General features: G+C 34.7%; 1 protein-coding gene across 2 annotated transcripts in view; it reads right to left on the bottom strand.

The window, feature by feature from the left end:
• LOC148272187 (formin-binding protein 1-like) overlaps positions 1-13,762 on the bottom strand; it is a 37,438-nt gene that overhangs the window by 15,940 nt on the left and 7,736 nt on the right. For both annotated transcript variants that reach the window (XM_088240389.1, XM_088240390.1), the window contains exons 3-7: positions 12,424-12,568; positions 10,945-11,106; positions 10,304-10,450; positions 8,149-8,286; positions 5,600-5,845 (exon numbers count right to left, since the gene is read on the bottom strand). In XM_088240389.1, coding sequence (XP_088096515.1) covers positions 5,600-5,845; positions 8,149-8,286; positions 10,304-10,450; positions 10,945-11,106; positions 12,424-12,540 — 810 coding nt within the window. In that variant the 5' untranslated portion in view covers positions 12,541-12,568. The remainder of the gene's footprint in view (positions 1-5,599; positions 5,846-8,148; positions 8,287-10,303; positions 10,451-10,944; positions 11,107-12,423; positions 12,569-13,762) is intronic.

The following is a 13,762-nucleotide window of genomic DNA, read 5'->3' as shown; positions in this document are numbered from 1 at the left end:
TTTCTGTATTTTTTTATGTACTTTTTACTGTACATTGTAAGAGCCCTCTGGGCATTTATTAAATAAATAAATCTTCCATAGTACACTGCGCAAATATCGCAAGCAGCTTTGCTTGAACGCAAACAGGTGTCGAAAATGCTCACTTTCATCTTCTAGGCATTCCATTTAGAAGGCTTGTAATCAAATAAAATAGTATATGTAATGTAAAAGCGAACCAATATCTTGTTAATCAGAAATTTTTCTTTGGAATGACGTTTACCATTTTGTTTCACTTTCAAATTTACAATATAAATTTGTGAAAAACGGATACAACGTATGTTATAATAAACTAGTATGAAACTTGATAAAAAATAGTTGAGTATTTTTGTATACGCATAGGGCCCTGCATTGTTGGTAAACCGAATGCAGCGTATGCAATGTAATGCATTTATTTTTATATAGTTGTACAAATAAAATTTGAACACCTAGTTATACCTCAACTAGTAAACAATACAAAAACAAAACATTGTTACAAAAAATATTTAGATCATCCGTTAAATGAAGGTAAGGTGATCAGTCTTACGCTTCAGATATGAAAAAATCCAAGATCAATGGAATATTGATGTTCAAACAACCTTTAAAATCAATATTTCATGTCCACAATGCCAGGAATCGAAACGGTCCATCCAAAATAAGGATGATTTGAGCCATTGTATTAAGTCCTTAATTAAGAAAACGAATGAACTAGAAATTTTGCTTCTAAATCTTGAGGCAACTGAATATTTAAATACTTGAAATAGGTACATATATTATGTATTTATTGGTAAAAAATCAACCATGCTAAAATCATAATCAAAATATATTTTTATGCACTACATTATGCAATTTGGTTGCACATTAGAGTCACAATTATCTAAACTTAATGCAATGTGTAATTGATGTTGTCCAGTTATTTTATTTATTTATTTTTTACCATCCCTTATCTGCATCTGATGATGCATAGAGCGCAACAATTAGAATATAAAATATGTAAAAAATCTAATATGACATACAGTGAATCCTCTATATTCGTCAACCCCCAACCCATTTTTTTTCTCCCCTATTGGTTAGTATTTTCCGTATTCGTCGTCACTCCCACCGCCGGCACCGGTGCTGAGTATGGAATTATTTTTGGCGGTTTTGTTTCAACTGATATCAACTCTTGTTCCTAACATTAACCTTCCTCCTCTTCCATTTCTACTACTATGTTTATCTGTTAGTACGATAAAGTTAAAGGTTAAACAATTTTTTTAGGAGTTATAGTTAGAAACACATCAATTAAAGTTCAGTTATTTCTTATTGGAAAAATTGTTACTATATTTGTCGTAATCTACATTCATTAGACTTCCAAGAAAAGATTAGTGACGAATATAGAGGTTCCACCGTATTCGTCTTATTATATTGGTCGGTCAATCCAAAAAGTGGAATAATCGGGACTCCAGTGCAATAATTTTTTGATTTGTAAATTCTTATAATTGAAGCGTTGATATCAAAAACAACACATATCAGTTTAATTCTTTTTTACTTTCACTGGAGAACATTCAGAATTAAACTGCAGTTTAGTACATTAAAAAATCACACATAACAAATTGTATGTAAAATCTAAAAAGATGCAGTAAACCCTGCAGTGCATTTTTAGTTCCAAAAGTTCTGAAATGTGTTATTTTTTATATGCCTTCAATTAATATCACAACTGCGATCCAGCAGAAACAAAAAAATACTAAATACCTAACCCGATGAAGTATAATTAAATAGACATGTTACAAGTGTAAAGAAAATGGCATTTAATTTGTGCATTCCTTGCGCAGCCTTCCTTGGCTTCATTCTCAACGGACCAAATGGATAAACAGTGACGCTACGCATAAAAATGTTGTGTGTGGTGTGAAATGCTTTAGTTAAACTATAACTGTGAAAAACAGAACGGCCAGTGTCGTTGCTGTGGTAACGAGTTACACAAAATACGAACTAAGGAAATGTGTAATCTCCTTCTCGCTCATACTAATGTTTTCGTTGTTTGTTGGGGGCAACGCAATATTTGATAAATAATCATCAACCATGTAACGTGTCTATTTGTAATATCTCAGTGACTTAACCTCACAAAATGGGATATTAAGTACATATTAAAATAATATTATATGTATTATATCCATACACAAATTTTGGTTCTGAACATTTGAATATCGACGCTGAAAAGGAAAAAGTTACCAAGGGACATGTAGCAACTTTCTAGAAGAGCCAATTAAAGTTCTTCTGTTAAATAAAGAATTTCGTATATATATATTTTAATTATATAGGAATCACGCCAAAATAATACGTACTGTATTTTTCGGACCATAAGACAGATTTTTGCTTTGAAAATTCAACAAAAAATTGGGGTGCGTCTTATTATTATTATTTATTTTTGCACCGCAACAGGCCAGAAGGCCCAATTACAGTGGTGAACGACATCACAGAACACCCAGGCTTGAGAAAAATCACATTCAATTTTTTTGTTCTCATCGGGAATCGAACCTTCCGAGTGTGAGTCAAGCGTCTTGACTACTACACCACGGTGTCCGCTGAGTCTTATCGTTTGCAAAATATGGTACGTTTGATATTTTTTTAATAATTAAAACAATACTTTGCTCCAGGTGCATAAGGATAGCCTCCCATCGGACCGTATTACGGGAAGGTTGAGAACAGGATGCCTCGCTCTACCGAGAATCAAAACTACCACGGCCAAACATCATTATACTTACATAGGACGGAAGCTTTTCAATAATTAACCTCAAAATCTACGTCAAGAAATAAATTACGAAACAAAATACAAAAAAAAAAAAAAAAAAAAAAAAGCTTCTTAACATAACTCTTGACATCTTGACATTAACATTAACTGTATTTTAAAAAAAGAGATGTATGTTTAATATGTGCCCGTGTTTACAAATTTTGTGTTTTTACTTAATATATTTTTTTTATATACATATTTTTTTTTTTTTTAGTGTTATATTTTCTCAATTTTTAAAATTGTTTAATTTTTTTATTTATTTTATTATTTTGTTTTGCATTTTATGTTTTATTTTTATGTTATTTTGTAAACTTGCCAAACACAAGAGCTAGACTCTTTTTTGGCAAGTTCAACCTTAACCGTTAGAATGCTACGCGGCGCAAAAGCACTGCGATCGTTTGTATCGAAAATTGCGGCGAGTTTCAGTGTGTTTTCGGTGCTCCGCAGGAGTGCACGTACGCTAACCTCGCACTTTATGTTTAATAAACATTAATAAACAATAAACATTTTATCTTTATAATGCAAAAATAATTAATAAAATTGATTGATATTTGTCTAAGTTAGAGTGTTTTATTTGACACCATTATTTTTTCCTCTAAATTAATCAATATGTGTATAGCAATTTTCATTTATTTTTGCCAAAATTGCTTAGCACTAAAACGGTTAAGTGTTTCATTTTTCTAAAAAAAAAAAAAATTGTCTCTTCTGTAAAGTTGCTGCATGTCGCTTGGTAACTTTTTCCTTTCCAGCGTCGATGTAAACTTTATTTAACAGCTGGATATATTTTTTATTGACCTGGGAAATCTGTACAGAATGTAAAAAGATTGATCATTGAAATTAAGAAAAAATCTTAGTTTCGATGATAGAACTTCAGAGTCCCAGCACGACTTTTGACCTAGCAGTAGGATACACATTTCTAGGCCTGTTAGCAGTATGCATTATTTTTTCATATGTGTAGGATTTCTTTCTCTCTTGGCATGTTTTTGAATTATGTTTTTACGATCAGTCTAGCCGTAATGGCTGCGAATATAATATATCTAAATCTTCCGGAAGGACACATCTCTGGACGTTCTATTAATAAGTTACAATCCGGCATAGCTATGAGATTTTGTTCAGAACCAGTATACAAATAAAACAAATTGTGATACAACTAAGCATATAAAATATGACATGAAAAACCACCACCATTTTACTGATTACAATTAATGTCTAAGCAGGAGTATTTAATGATTGCAAAAAGCGAGTCCACAACCATCTACAATCTTGGAAAACAAATACATAATAAAATACTATAATAACAAAATGGAAACCTTAATTTCTTTAAAAATTTCATAAATTAATAATGTTCCTCGTAACTATGAAATACCAGATAAAAAAATAACATTATACACATTTATCAGTGTTGTATGGCTGCCTGAAATATTGAATATTACAAACTGGTGTTATTGTCAAAGTATTATTACATATATATTATACGAGGGTTGTCCGTAAAATAAGTTTCCCTATTTTTTTCCACAATGAAAACCATTTTTATTTACAACGAGCAATACATCGTTGGAAAGCTTAGACTTTCAGCTATTTTTTATATAGTCTCCGTTGACTTTGATGCACATTTTTATCCGGGTGATCATTTTTTTGATTCTCTGGTCATAGAAGTCTCCCGCCAGGCCACGAAGGTAGCTCAAAACCTACAAAGTCGGCAATGAAGAGTTCTTGGACTCCATAGTCACCGAGGAAGAGACGTGGGCCCACTACCTCACACCGGAAATAAAGGAACAATCCAAACAGTAAAAGCTTTCGCAATCGCCGACGCCGCATAAGTTCAAACCAACGCTGTCTGCCGGCAAAGTCATGGCAACGGTATTCTGGGACAAGAAAGGCCTAATGTTGAAATAATTTATACCTACCAGTACAATAATAACTGCCGATTGCTACTGCAAAACTCTGGAAAACCTTAAAAGGGCCATACAAAACAAGAGGAGGGGTATGCTGACGAATGGAATCCATTTTCATCAGGACAACGCTTGTCTGCATACAGCCCGCGTCACCACCGCGCTCATCGAGAAATTCGGATGGGAGATCGGCCCCGAGCGACTACCATCTCTTCCCTGATTTGAAGAAACACCTCGGTGGAACGCATTTTGCAAACAAAGAGGAGCTGAAAGAAGAGGTTCTGAGCTACCTTCACGGCCTGGCGATGACCAGGGAATCAAAAAGATGGTGACCCGAATGAAAAAGTGCATCGAAGTCAACGGAGACCATGTAGAAAAATAGCTAAAAGTCTAAGCTTTCCAATGATGTATTGCTCGTTGTAAATAAAAATGGTTTTAATTGTGAAAAAAAATAGGGAAACTTATTTTACGGACAACCCTCGTATAATATATATATACATGTATAAACGATATGAAACCTTTGTACATACGAATCCAGAAAAAAATATCGAACTTCGCCAGCTATTTTTCTACTCCGAAAGAAGTTGTGGGTTCAAAAAGCTTAAAAAACACTGACGCGGTATTGCAGCATCACCAATGATATATATATATCATACAATCTGTTTTCCATAATTCATAAAAACAATCATGTAATTTGGGCCTCTTATAGCAAAACATGACTTCATTCTTTAAAAACAATAAGAGATGTATCAAGTCTTGTATTCTACATAGACTTATGTGACATTATAGTCACACAAGGGTTTATGTTTATATTAGAGTTAATAAATTATTATGTATAAAATTAAACTGAAACACCCTGTAAAAATATTCCTATCGGATACAGCCGAAGTTATAAATAGATCGTGAGTGAGTCGAATTGCCTCACCTTGTTGCTGCTGAAGATGCCGAAGAGGCCGACCCTCTTCTTGAGTTTTGTAGCGCCGACGGTGCCGCGCGTCGTGAGCGTGGTGGAGCGACGCGGGGCCCCGTCGAGGGCGGCCCGCCCGTCAGGGGCGTCGCGCCCCGCCACGCCCGCCGCCGCCCCCGGCGCGCTCTTGGACAGGTCCTCGAACGGGTGGTCGCCGGGCGGTGTGAAGCCCGACTTGTAGCGCTCTATCACCATCATAGTGTCCTGGGAAATGCCAATCATAAGCGTGCTTCGCTGAGCGAACGGTAACATAATAAATTGAACTCTGAACCTTCCGTACGCAAGTCAAACGTCTTAGCCATTACACCGTGGAGGCCACCCTAAGCTTTTATAAGTAACACATATTAACCCATTATATCTCAACTTCTTTAAAAAATAAAAGTACTAAGTGTTTTGTAGCTTTCTGTAAATTATAAAATAAAACACAAAACAACCGTTTTCCAAATTTTTCAAAGTTGAAAATTGAAATGTGACACTGTGTCACATTGTGTTACAATGTCTCAACCTCGAGTATTCTCAATTGTTAAAGAAAAATATTTTTGAACAACTGTTTTGGTTATTTTAACAAAGCGCAAAATACTTGCTAGATAGCAAGTGTAAATATTTATTTTTCCAATATTTCAAATATGCATCACTGTAAGTTTCACTTCACGGCGAGCGAATCTCAAATGAACTTTTTATCAACCAAAGTCACTGCGCAACTCTGCTCCGGAATATCAAAAAGAACTACGCATTTAAGATGAACTGGCTGACAGACGACAAGATAAGCTACATTTACGGCGATGGGAGAAGTTATTAAACCTGTACCCAGAGCACTAAATTCATTAAACGTACATTTTATATATATATTTTATATTTATTTAAATTTTACAATATACATAAGAAGTAAAACAGAGTATACAAAAAATAAAGGATAAATACATAGCAATGAAATACATATTAAAAAAAGTAAGCTAAAAAATCCCACAAAGGCATGGCCTGTTCGTGGGTATACAAGAAATGTTTATGAATTTTTGCTCCTATAATAAATAGACAGGTATAATATTTATTACTATTATTTGCAGCCACAGGCCCTATGACATGGAATGCTCTCCCAGCAGATGTGCGAAACTGGGAGAGTGAAGTGATGTTTCGGAAAAAACTTCAAACCCACCTATTCTCCGAATTATTTTAACAAATCTGCAACATGTCATGACAAAATAAATTGTTTAGCTAAAATTTTAAGTCAAATTAAAATCAATACCCCTAGCCTAAAGCAACAGTGAGATGAATCCAAAATTTCCAATTTTGAGATACACATGCTGATATGTTCATAAATGAACAAAATTAATGTTTTCAAATAATTAAATATTGAAGTTAGATAGTTTAACCTTTGTGAAAATATAGAATTCATAATCTAATTCAAATATGTTTTTTATTTTTATTTATTGGGGATATCAACAGTAATACATGTAACAAAAAAATAACAAATAAAATATACAGAGAATAAAACCAATGACAGATATCCACAAAAATACATTAAATACACGTACAATACATACAAGTGTGTTTGTGAGTGTAAGTGAGTGAGAGGGTGGCTGAGTGGGTGTTATATTGGAATGAGGGTGGACATGTGTGTAAATATTGCACAAGTGTCAATTGTCGAAAATATAAAATATTAAGAATTAGAGATAAAATAAAATAAAATAAAAAATAAAATAAAATTTAGTCAGACCCTTTGCACACCTCAAAGTCCGATTATCTCAGAAAATGTTCTTCAGAGATATCTCACTGTTGCTTTGGGCTAGCGATATTCATAGAATCGCTTTGTGCGCATTTCTCGAGGTACATTACAAAAATGGCACTATTTAAGTTATCCATAATAATAACTGGATTAAAATAATTTGAAAATATTAAATTTATTTCAACAGAGAGGGAAAAAGTTTTCGAGAAGGGAATATGGAAGTCTAGGCATTTACAGGGCTTATGACCTGTCATTGGCTGGTTTAAGTGGCCACTTTACACACTGTGTAACATTCACCATTCTGCCCATGTTTGAACATCCACATTTCCTCAACTCTTCCATCTGTTGACTTTTGTGAAGTAAAAGAGCTGAAACCTTTATCACGTGGGTGAGATTCATCCGGCTGAACCAAATCACCTACTAGGCAACGCCTGGAAACAATTTTCCAATTTTTATACTTCTTCTTTTACCAGGTAGTAATTCAACAATGTTTGATTATGTCCAAATGCTTGCAGACTGGCTGGATTTCCTCCCTAGGGAGTTGTTCGTACTTAAATTTATTTCAACAGAGAGGGAAAAAGTTTTCGAAAAGGGAATATGGAAGTCTAGGCATTTACAGGGCTTATGACCTGTCTCGAAAACTTTTTCCCTCTCTGTTGAAATAAATTTAAATACGAACAACTCCCTAGGGAGGAAATCCAGCCAGTCTGCAAGCATTTGGACATAATCAAACATTGTTGAAAATATTAATTTCAGATATATAATAAAATGAACGCTTTTGTACCTCTTTTTCATTAATAAGGTCTCCAGCTCTGACGATTCCATCCAAACACTTGGCAATAATGGGGAAGACATTTCTCTCTATATCTACGGAGCTGTGTATGAAGTTCTTTATATTTTTAATTCTCTTTTCATCTAATTCCTGCAAACATGATCACAATATTAACATTCAGAATATAAAACAAACAAATAAAACCTAAAGGAGATTTAAGTTGATTTGATTTATTATTTTAAAACAATATAATTTGTTTCATTACAGCGGTAGCAGTAGTGTTATAAAACTAATACAATGCTACACATCAGGCCGGGAGGCCTAATCGTGGTAGTAAAATACGGCGCAGAAAACTCGGGCTTGAGAAAAATCACATTCTTTGTGTTCTCAACGGAAATCGAACCCAGAACCTTCCGCGCGTGAGTCAAGTGTCCAAACCACTAAACCACGGAGGCTGCCAAATATAATGTACATCTTATTAAATTAAATAGAAGAACATGCTTTTAAAAATAAATTGACACTTTTGATACAAAATAATAATATCGGGTGTCTTTTTAAGCACGACAAAACATTAAATTGAAATAAGAGAAGTAAAAAACATTTGTTGGTACGAGTCGGTTTTTATTGGGTTTGAAATAATAAAAATGATATCCGACAAATGTCCTTCGTCGCTAGCAGTTACATAGCACATTCTGTCGATCCGATATCTGGGCAGTATTTCCAAACATTATTTCCATAACTGCGCGTGTTATATTGGCTCTCAATGTCTCCAAGAGTCATTGGTTTGCTTCCATAGACCATGGACTTAACATAGGGAACTGCCGTTAAATAACAGGATCATGGAGGCCAATTAACATGATCATTTCTGTAAATAACATTGTTGCATTTAATCTGTCTCAGCTGGTAAAAGCATGAACTTATTGTTCTACTAATTTGAGCGTCAAGAGAAAGGTTAGAATTAAGGATGACTCCCAGTAGTTTAACGGTGGGTAAAGCGGTACTCCTTACATCGGGTAGTGCCGTATCCTGAATCAAATTCTGTCGTCTGGCTGAAGCCATCCATAGTTGTTCCGTTTTAGATGGGTTAAGTGTTAGTCTATTTTCAGCCATCCAGTTTCCTATTTTCTCAATGCATCCATTAATCAAATTAACAAGCACATTTCTCTCGCTCAGTTTACAATAAAAATAAATCTGTGTATCATCTGCATAGCAGTGAGACCAATGAATAAAATGACTCGCCTACAGTCTGTATTGAATGCTGCAGCGAGACTTATTTTCGGAATCTCTAAGTTCAGTCATATCACTTCACTACTTCGGGAATTACACTGGCTACGTTTTCCACAGAGGGTCGAATACAAACTCTGTTGGCTTATGTATAAATCACTGCACAACTCTGCTCCGGAACACCTAAGGGAACTACGCCTTCCAGATGAACTAGCTGACAGGCGTCGCACGCTTAGATCAGCTACATCAATATCGAAAGGAAAAGTTATTATACCTCTACAAAAACAGCGCACTAAATTTGGCGAATGCTCTCCCAGCAGAGGTCCGAAACTATGAGAGTGAAGTGATGTTTCGGAAGAAACTTAAAACCCACTTGTTCTCTAAATCATTTGAATAAATTCTTAGCATGTGGTGACAAAGTACATTATTTTTCTTAAATTAAAAATTAAAATTAAATTTATATCTTTATATAATCACTTTGTAAAGCGCCCTTGAGGTATTATATTACGAAAATGGCGCTATATAAGTTATCCATAATTACTATTATTTTTATTATCACGCAGTAAATTCACGGTTTCACAAAGAGCCCCGTATGTTTGGCAAAGTAAACTCTGTTTTTTGTGATTGTGTATGTCAGCTACTCTTGTCAGAGAGATGTCATCGTCTTAGAGTTTTCTCAGGCTGTCTATGTCTATGTCTAGGTGTTTTAAAGTTTTTATAGAGTTCTACCGTCAGGGTAGGGTAGTCTAGATTATGTGTATTCGATCCAGTGGATAATTAACATAGGTCATGTGTACTATGAAGTAGGATATTAAAAATATATTTCGACTAGACTATAAAAAAACTCAAAGAAGATCAAAAAAGGAAAACGAATGGTCATTTTACACCATTTTTTATTGGTTAATGACTTGATCAATGTATTGATCAATGTATTTCTCAGTACCTGTAATTGCCTAAATACTTCTGGTAATGATATATTGAAATGTGATCTCCTGAGGTCATTGGTTTTTTGTAGTTGATTAGCATACTCCGTTTTCGCATCTTCACACTGTTGGGATTTCGCGGCCATGTTTACTCTCTGCTTTTCAACCTGCAAAATAAATTAACAATTGCCTTTTTATATTTTCAATTCATACTTTGTAATAGAAATACATTCTTAAATGGGGATGTTTAAATCCATTGGATTTGATTAATAGATGTGGTATTCATGCCAGAATAATTCTAAAAAATGGGATACTACTACTGCTAATTAAATCATTTTCTTATATAAATAAACCCATAATTTTTTTCTACGCAACACATAGTTTACCCTGAAGATGGCTTCTGCAACGGAAGCCGAAACGTATGAACGAATCCAACCCATGCGGGATCACCAAAAAAAGGCGATACATAAGATTAAATGAGTGTTCAGTACATACAATACTATTGACAACAAACTGCATAAAGTTACAGATAAGACAGAATCATCATACCCAGCACAAGTTATTTATGACTTTTAGGAAATGGTCTAAAAATTGAAATATTTGAGTAAATAATAAGAACTTAAGTATTTCTCTTTTTTTTTAAATAAAAAAATATGTATACCTCCGCTCTGCTCAGGTTGAAGTCCGCGTCCGCTCTCTGGTAGTGGTCGAGAGCTCTCTCCGCCTCCCGGAATGCCTTCTCATAGTTCCTTCTCGCCCTCTCCAGGGAGATTTCTTGTGCTTGGAGGGTGGTGGACATCTTGGCGCCTTCGTTTAATTGTTTCTGCAATCAATAAAAAAATGTGTAAGAATTCATTTAAAAAACAGTGATATATAGTTGGTTCACTTGCGAGAAGTCACTTAGTGAAATTGATCAAAATTAAGTTATCAAGTGTCTTAAACCAATTAATGTTTTACTGTGATAATGAAATATGTCAAACTAACTCCACAAACTCAAAAAACTCAGATCAATCATCAGACTACTATAACATTAAAATAAAGGTATTTCAGAAAACAATACAACACGCTAAAAGAAAAAAAAAATGTTAAAAAAATATTTAAAATGAGTCAGCCAAACTACCACGAGACTACAATTTAATTTAATTTAAAGCGGGTTATACAAATTCATAAATAAATTAGTTGAAATGTTTGACCACAAAGTTAATTCTTTAAACTTAAATGATACAATTTTTATATTTAAGAGGAAACTTTAAAAATCGGAATTAAAACTGTTTTGTGATTGGAAAAGTACAGCTGTTTTCAAATTGTTACAATAAAATTACAATATTGTATCAGACACCAAATAAATGTTATTATGCTTTATTTATATAATATAAAATAACAGTTTTTTTTTCCTTCAAAAGGCAAATTTGTATTAAAATTTGCTATTTTATTGTATAAACCAATTTCGGCATTGAGACGGTCAAGACGAGTTGGTACTACGCCGCAGATCTTTCACTGAAGTGGGGTTCGGAGAGTCCGACCTTTATTGGGCAGCGACGCTTACATAGGGTAGCCGGTTCCAACCTTCTCCTGACAACGGAAGTATCCTTCTTACAAGGGAAAAACACCGAAAAAAATGGTAGACATCTGGCTCATGGTCCCTGTACCCGCCCCCGGTTCGGGGTTCTGCCCATACTAGCAGTGTACTTTGCCGGCTCCGGATTACGACACGGAAGCGATAACCAGACCGGCGGTTTATTCGCTGCTCGAACTCTTCACTTTTGGGTGATGTCAATTGATTTCTTCTCTTGTTTCACCTTCAATGAAGTGTGCTACCCGAAATTGTAACACTCTACCACAAATTGTTTTCCATTTTCTTAAAGATTTATGACTGAAGGAAAATGGTGCCAAAATTTCAATATTTGGGTAAATCAAAGGAATGTAAATATTTATTTTTACAATAAAAAAATTAACAGGGTTTCTTAAACATAAATAAAATGGTAAAACTCCTCTAAAACATCTAAAATCTTCATCAATTTACAAAGCGGATAAATGTGTACACTTTTAAAACACTTTTTGCAATGCGGAGCCGTTTTGTAATTTGACTAACAGGATAATTCGGCTGCGAGATATATAATATGCATATAATGACTATCACCTTTCTCTCTTCCTTGATCTCCTTGGTGAGGAGTGCGAGGTCCCTCACTACGCTGGCCTGCAGGTTCTCCGCCACCACCTCGTGCTGCCCGGCCAGATCGTTGATCTCGTTCATCATAAGCCGAAATGCCTTGCAGGGGGTGTACCTGGAAATCGAAATGTGTTCATGTATTTATTTTGTGAACACAAGCAGTTCCTCTTTACAAATTTATTATTTAACTAGAGGCAGCAACTGGTAATGATCATTCAACGCAGTAATTAATAAATTTATGAATTAGCGTTTTTAATTAACGTGTCTTGAATCATAAATTATTTGTATTCTAAGTAAGTGTTTTTGAAAAAACACTAGATAATTAGTTTTTAAATATGAAAATTGATTATTATTGTTTTAACACTTAATTAACACATAACCTGTAAATAGTCAATTTTATATGTAGTTACATATCAGATATACTAGCTACTTCAGAACAGATGTATCTTTTTTATACTTTCAGCTTACAGTACTTATTTCTATATAAACAAACAAACAAACAAACCATCACGATAGAACGCCATATCACTCTGTCTTTGCATACAAACCTCGCTTCCTCTACATCCATATCACCCCAACTTAACACAGGACTTAGTTCCTATGGAGTTGGGTCCTGTGTCTCAATAAATGTAAATTAAATTAATATTGTGTATAAATAAATTTGAGTTTTGACGTGTCCATCTTTGAGTGTTTGATGGATTTGGTCATGCCATGTCTTCGGCATTAATATAAAACAATAAAGTAAATTAATAAACTTTGGCAAATAATGTTAAATAGTGTAATGTGATTACATAAATCAACAAATGACAGGTCATAAGCCCTGTAAATGCCTAGACTTTCATATTCTCCTTTTTCTTCAGCCTGTAGCCGTCCACTCCTGAACGTAGGCCTCCTCCATCCTTCTCCATGCCAAACGGTCATGGGCTATTTCTATCCACGCTGTTCCCAAATGATTCACAATATCATCTCTCCGGCGGAGCTGGGGTCGTCCGGGGTTTCTGGAAGTAGTCCGAGGGTGCCAGCACAGGAGGCGTTTCGTCCATCTGTCGTCTGAGCCGCGAGCGACATGACCAGCCAAGCGCCATTCCAACATTGCAACTCAATAATGTCCAGCGCTCCTGTTTTGGTTTTTATGATTTCATTTCTTATTTTATCTCTCCCCAGCATCGATCGCTCCACGGCTCTCTGTGTGACTCTCAGTTTAAACGAACTTTTATTTTATAATGTGATGGTCTCAAACTCATATGTGAGTACTGGCAAAACACAGGAATCAAACACTTTTCATTTAAGATTGATGGGGGTTCGGGCA

The sequence above is a fragment of the Micrasema longulum genome, unplaced genomic scaffold (assembly GCF_059751315.1).
Source record: "Micrasema longulum isolate JH-2025_06_02 unplaced genomic scaffold, ASM5975131v1 h1tg002444l, whole genome shotgun sequence".
In the NCBI taxonomy this organism is placed as follows: Eukaryota; Metazoa; Arthropoda; class Insecta; order Trichoptera; family Brachycentridae; genus Micrasema; species Micrasema longulum.
This window is presented reverse-complemented; position numbering and strand designations above follow the sequence as displayed.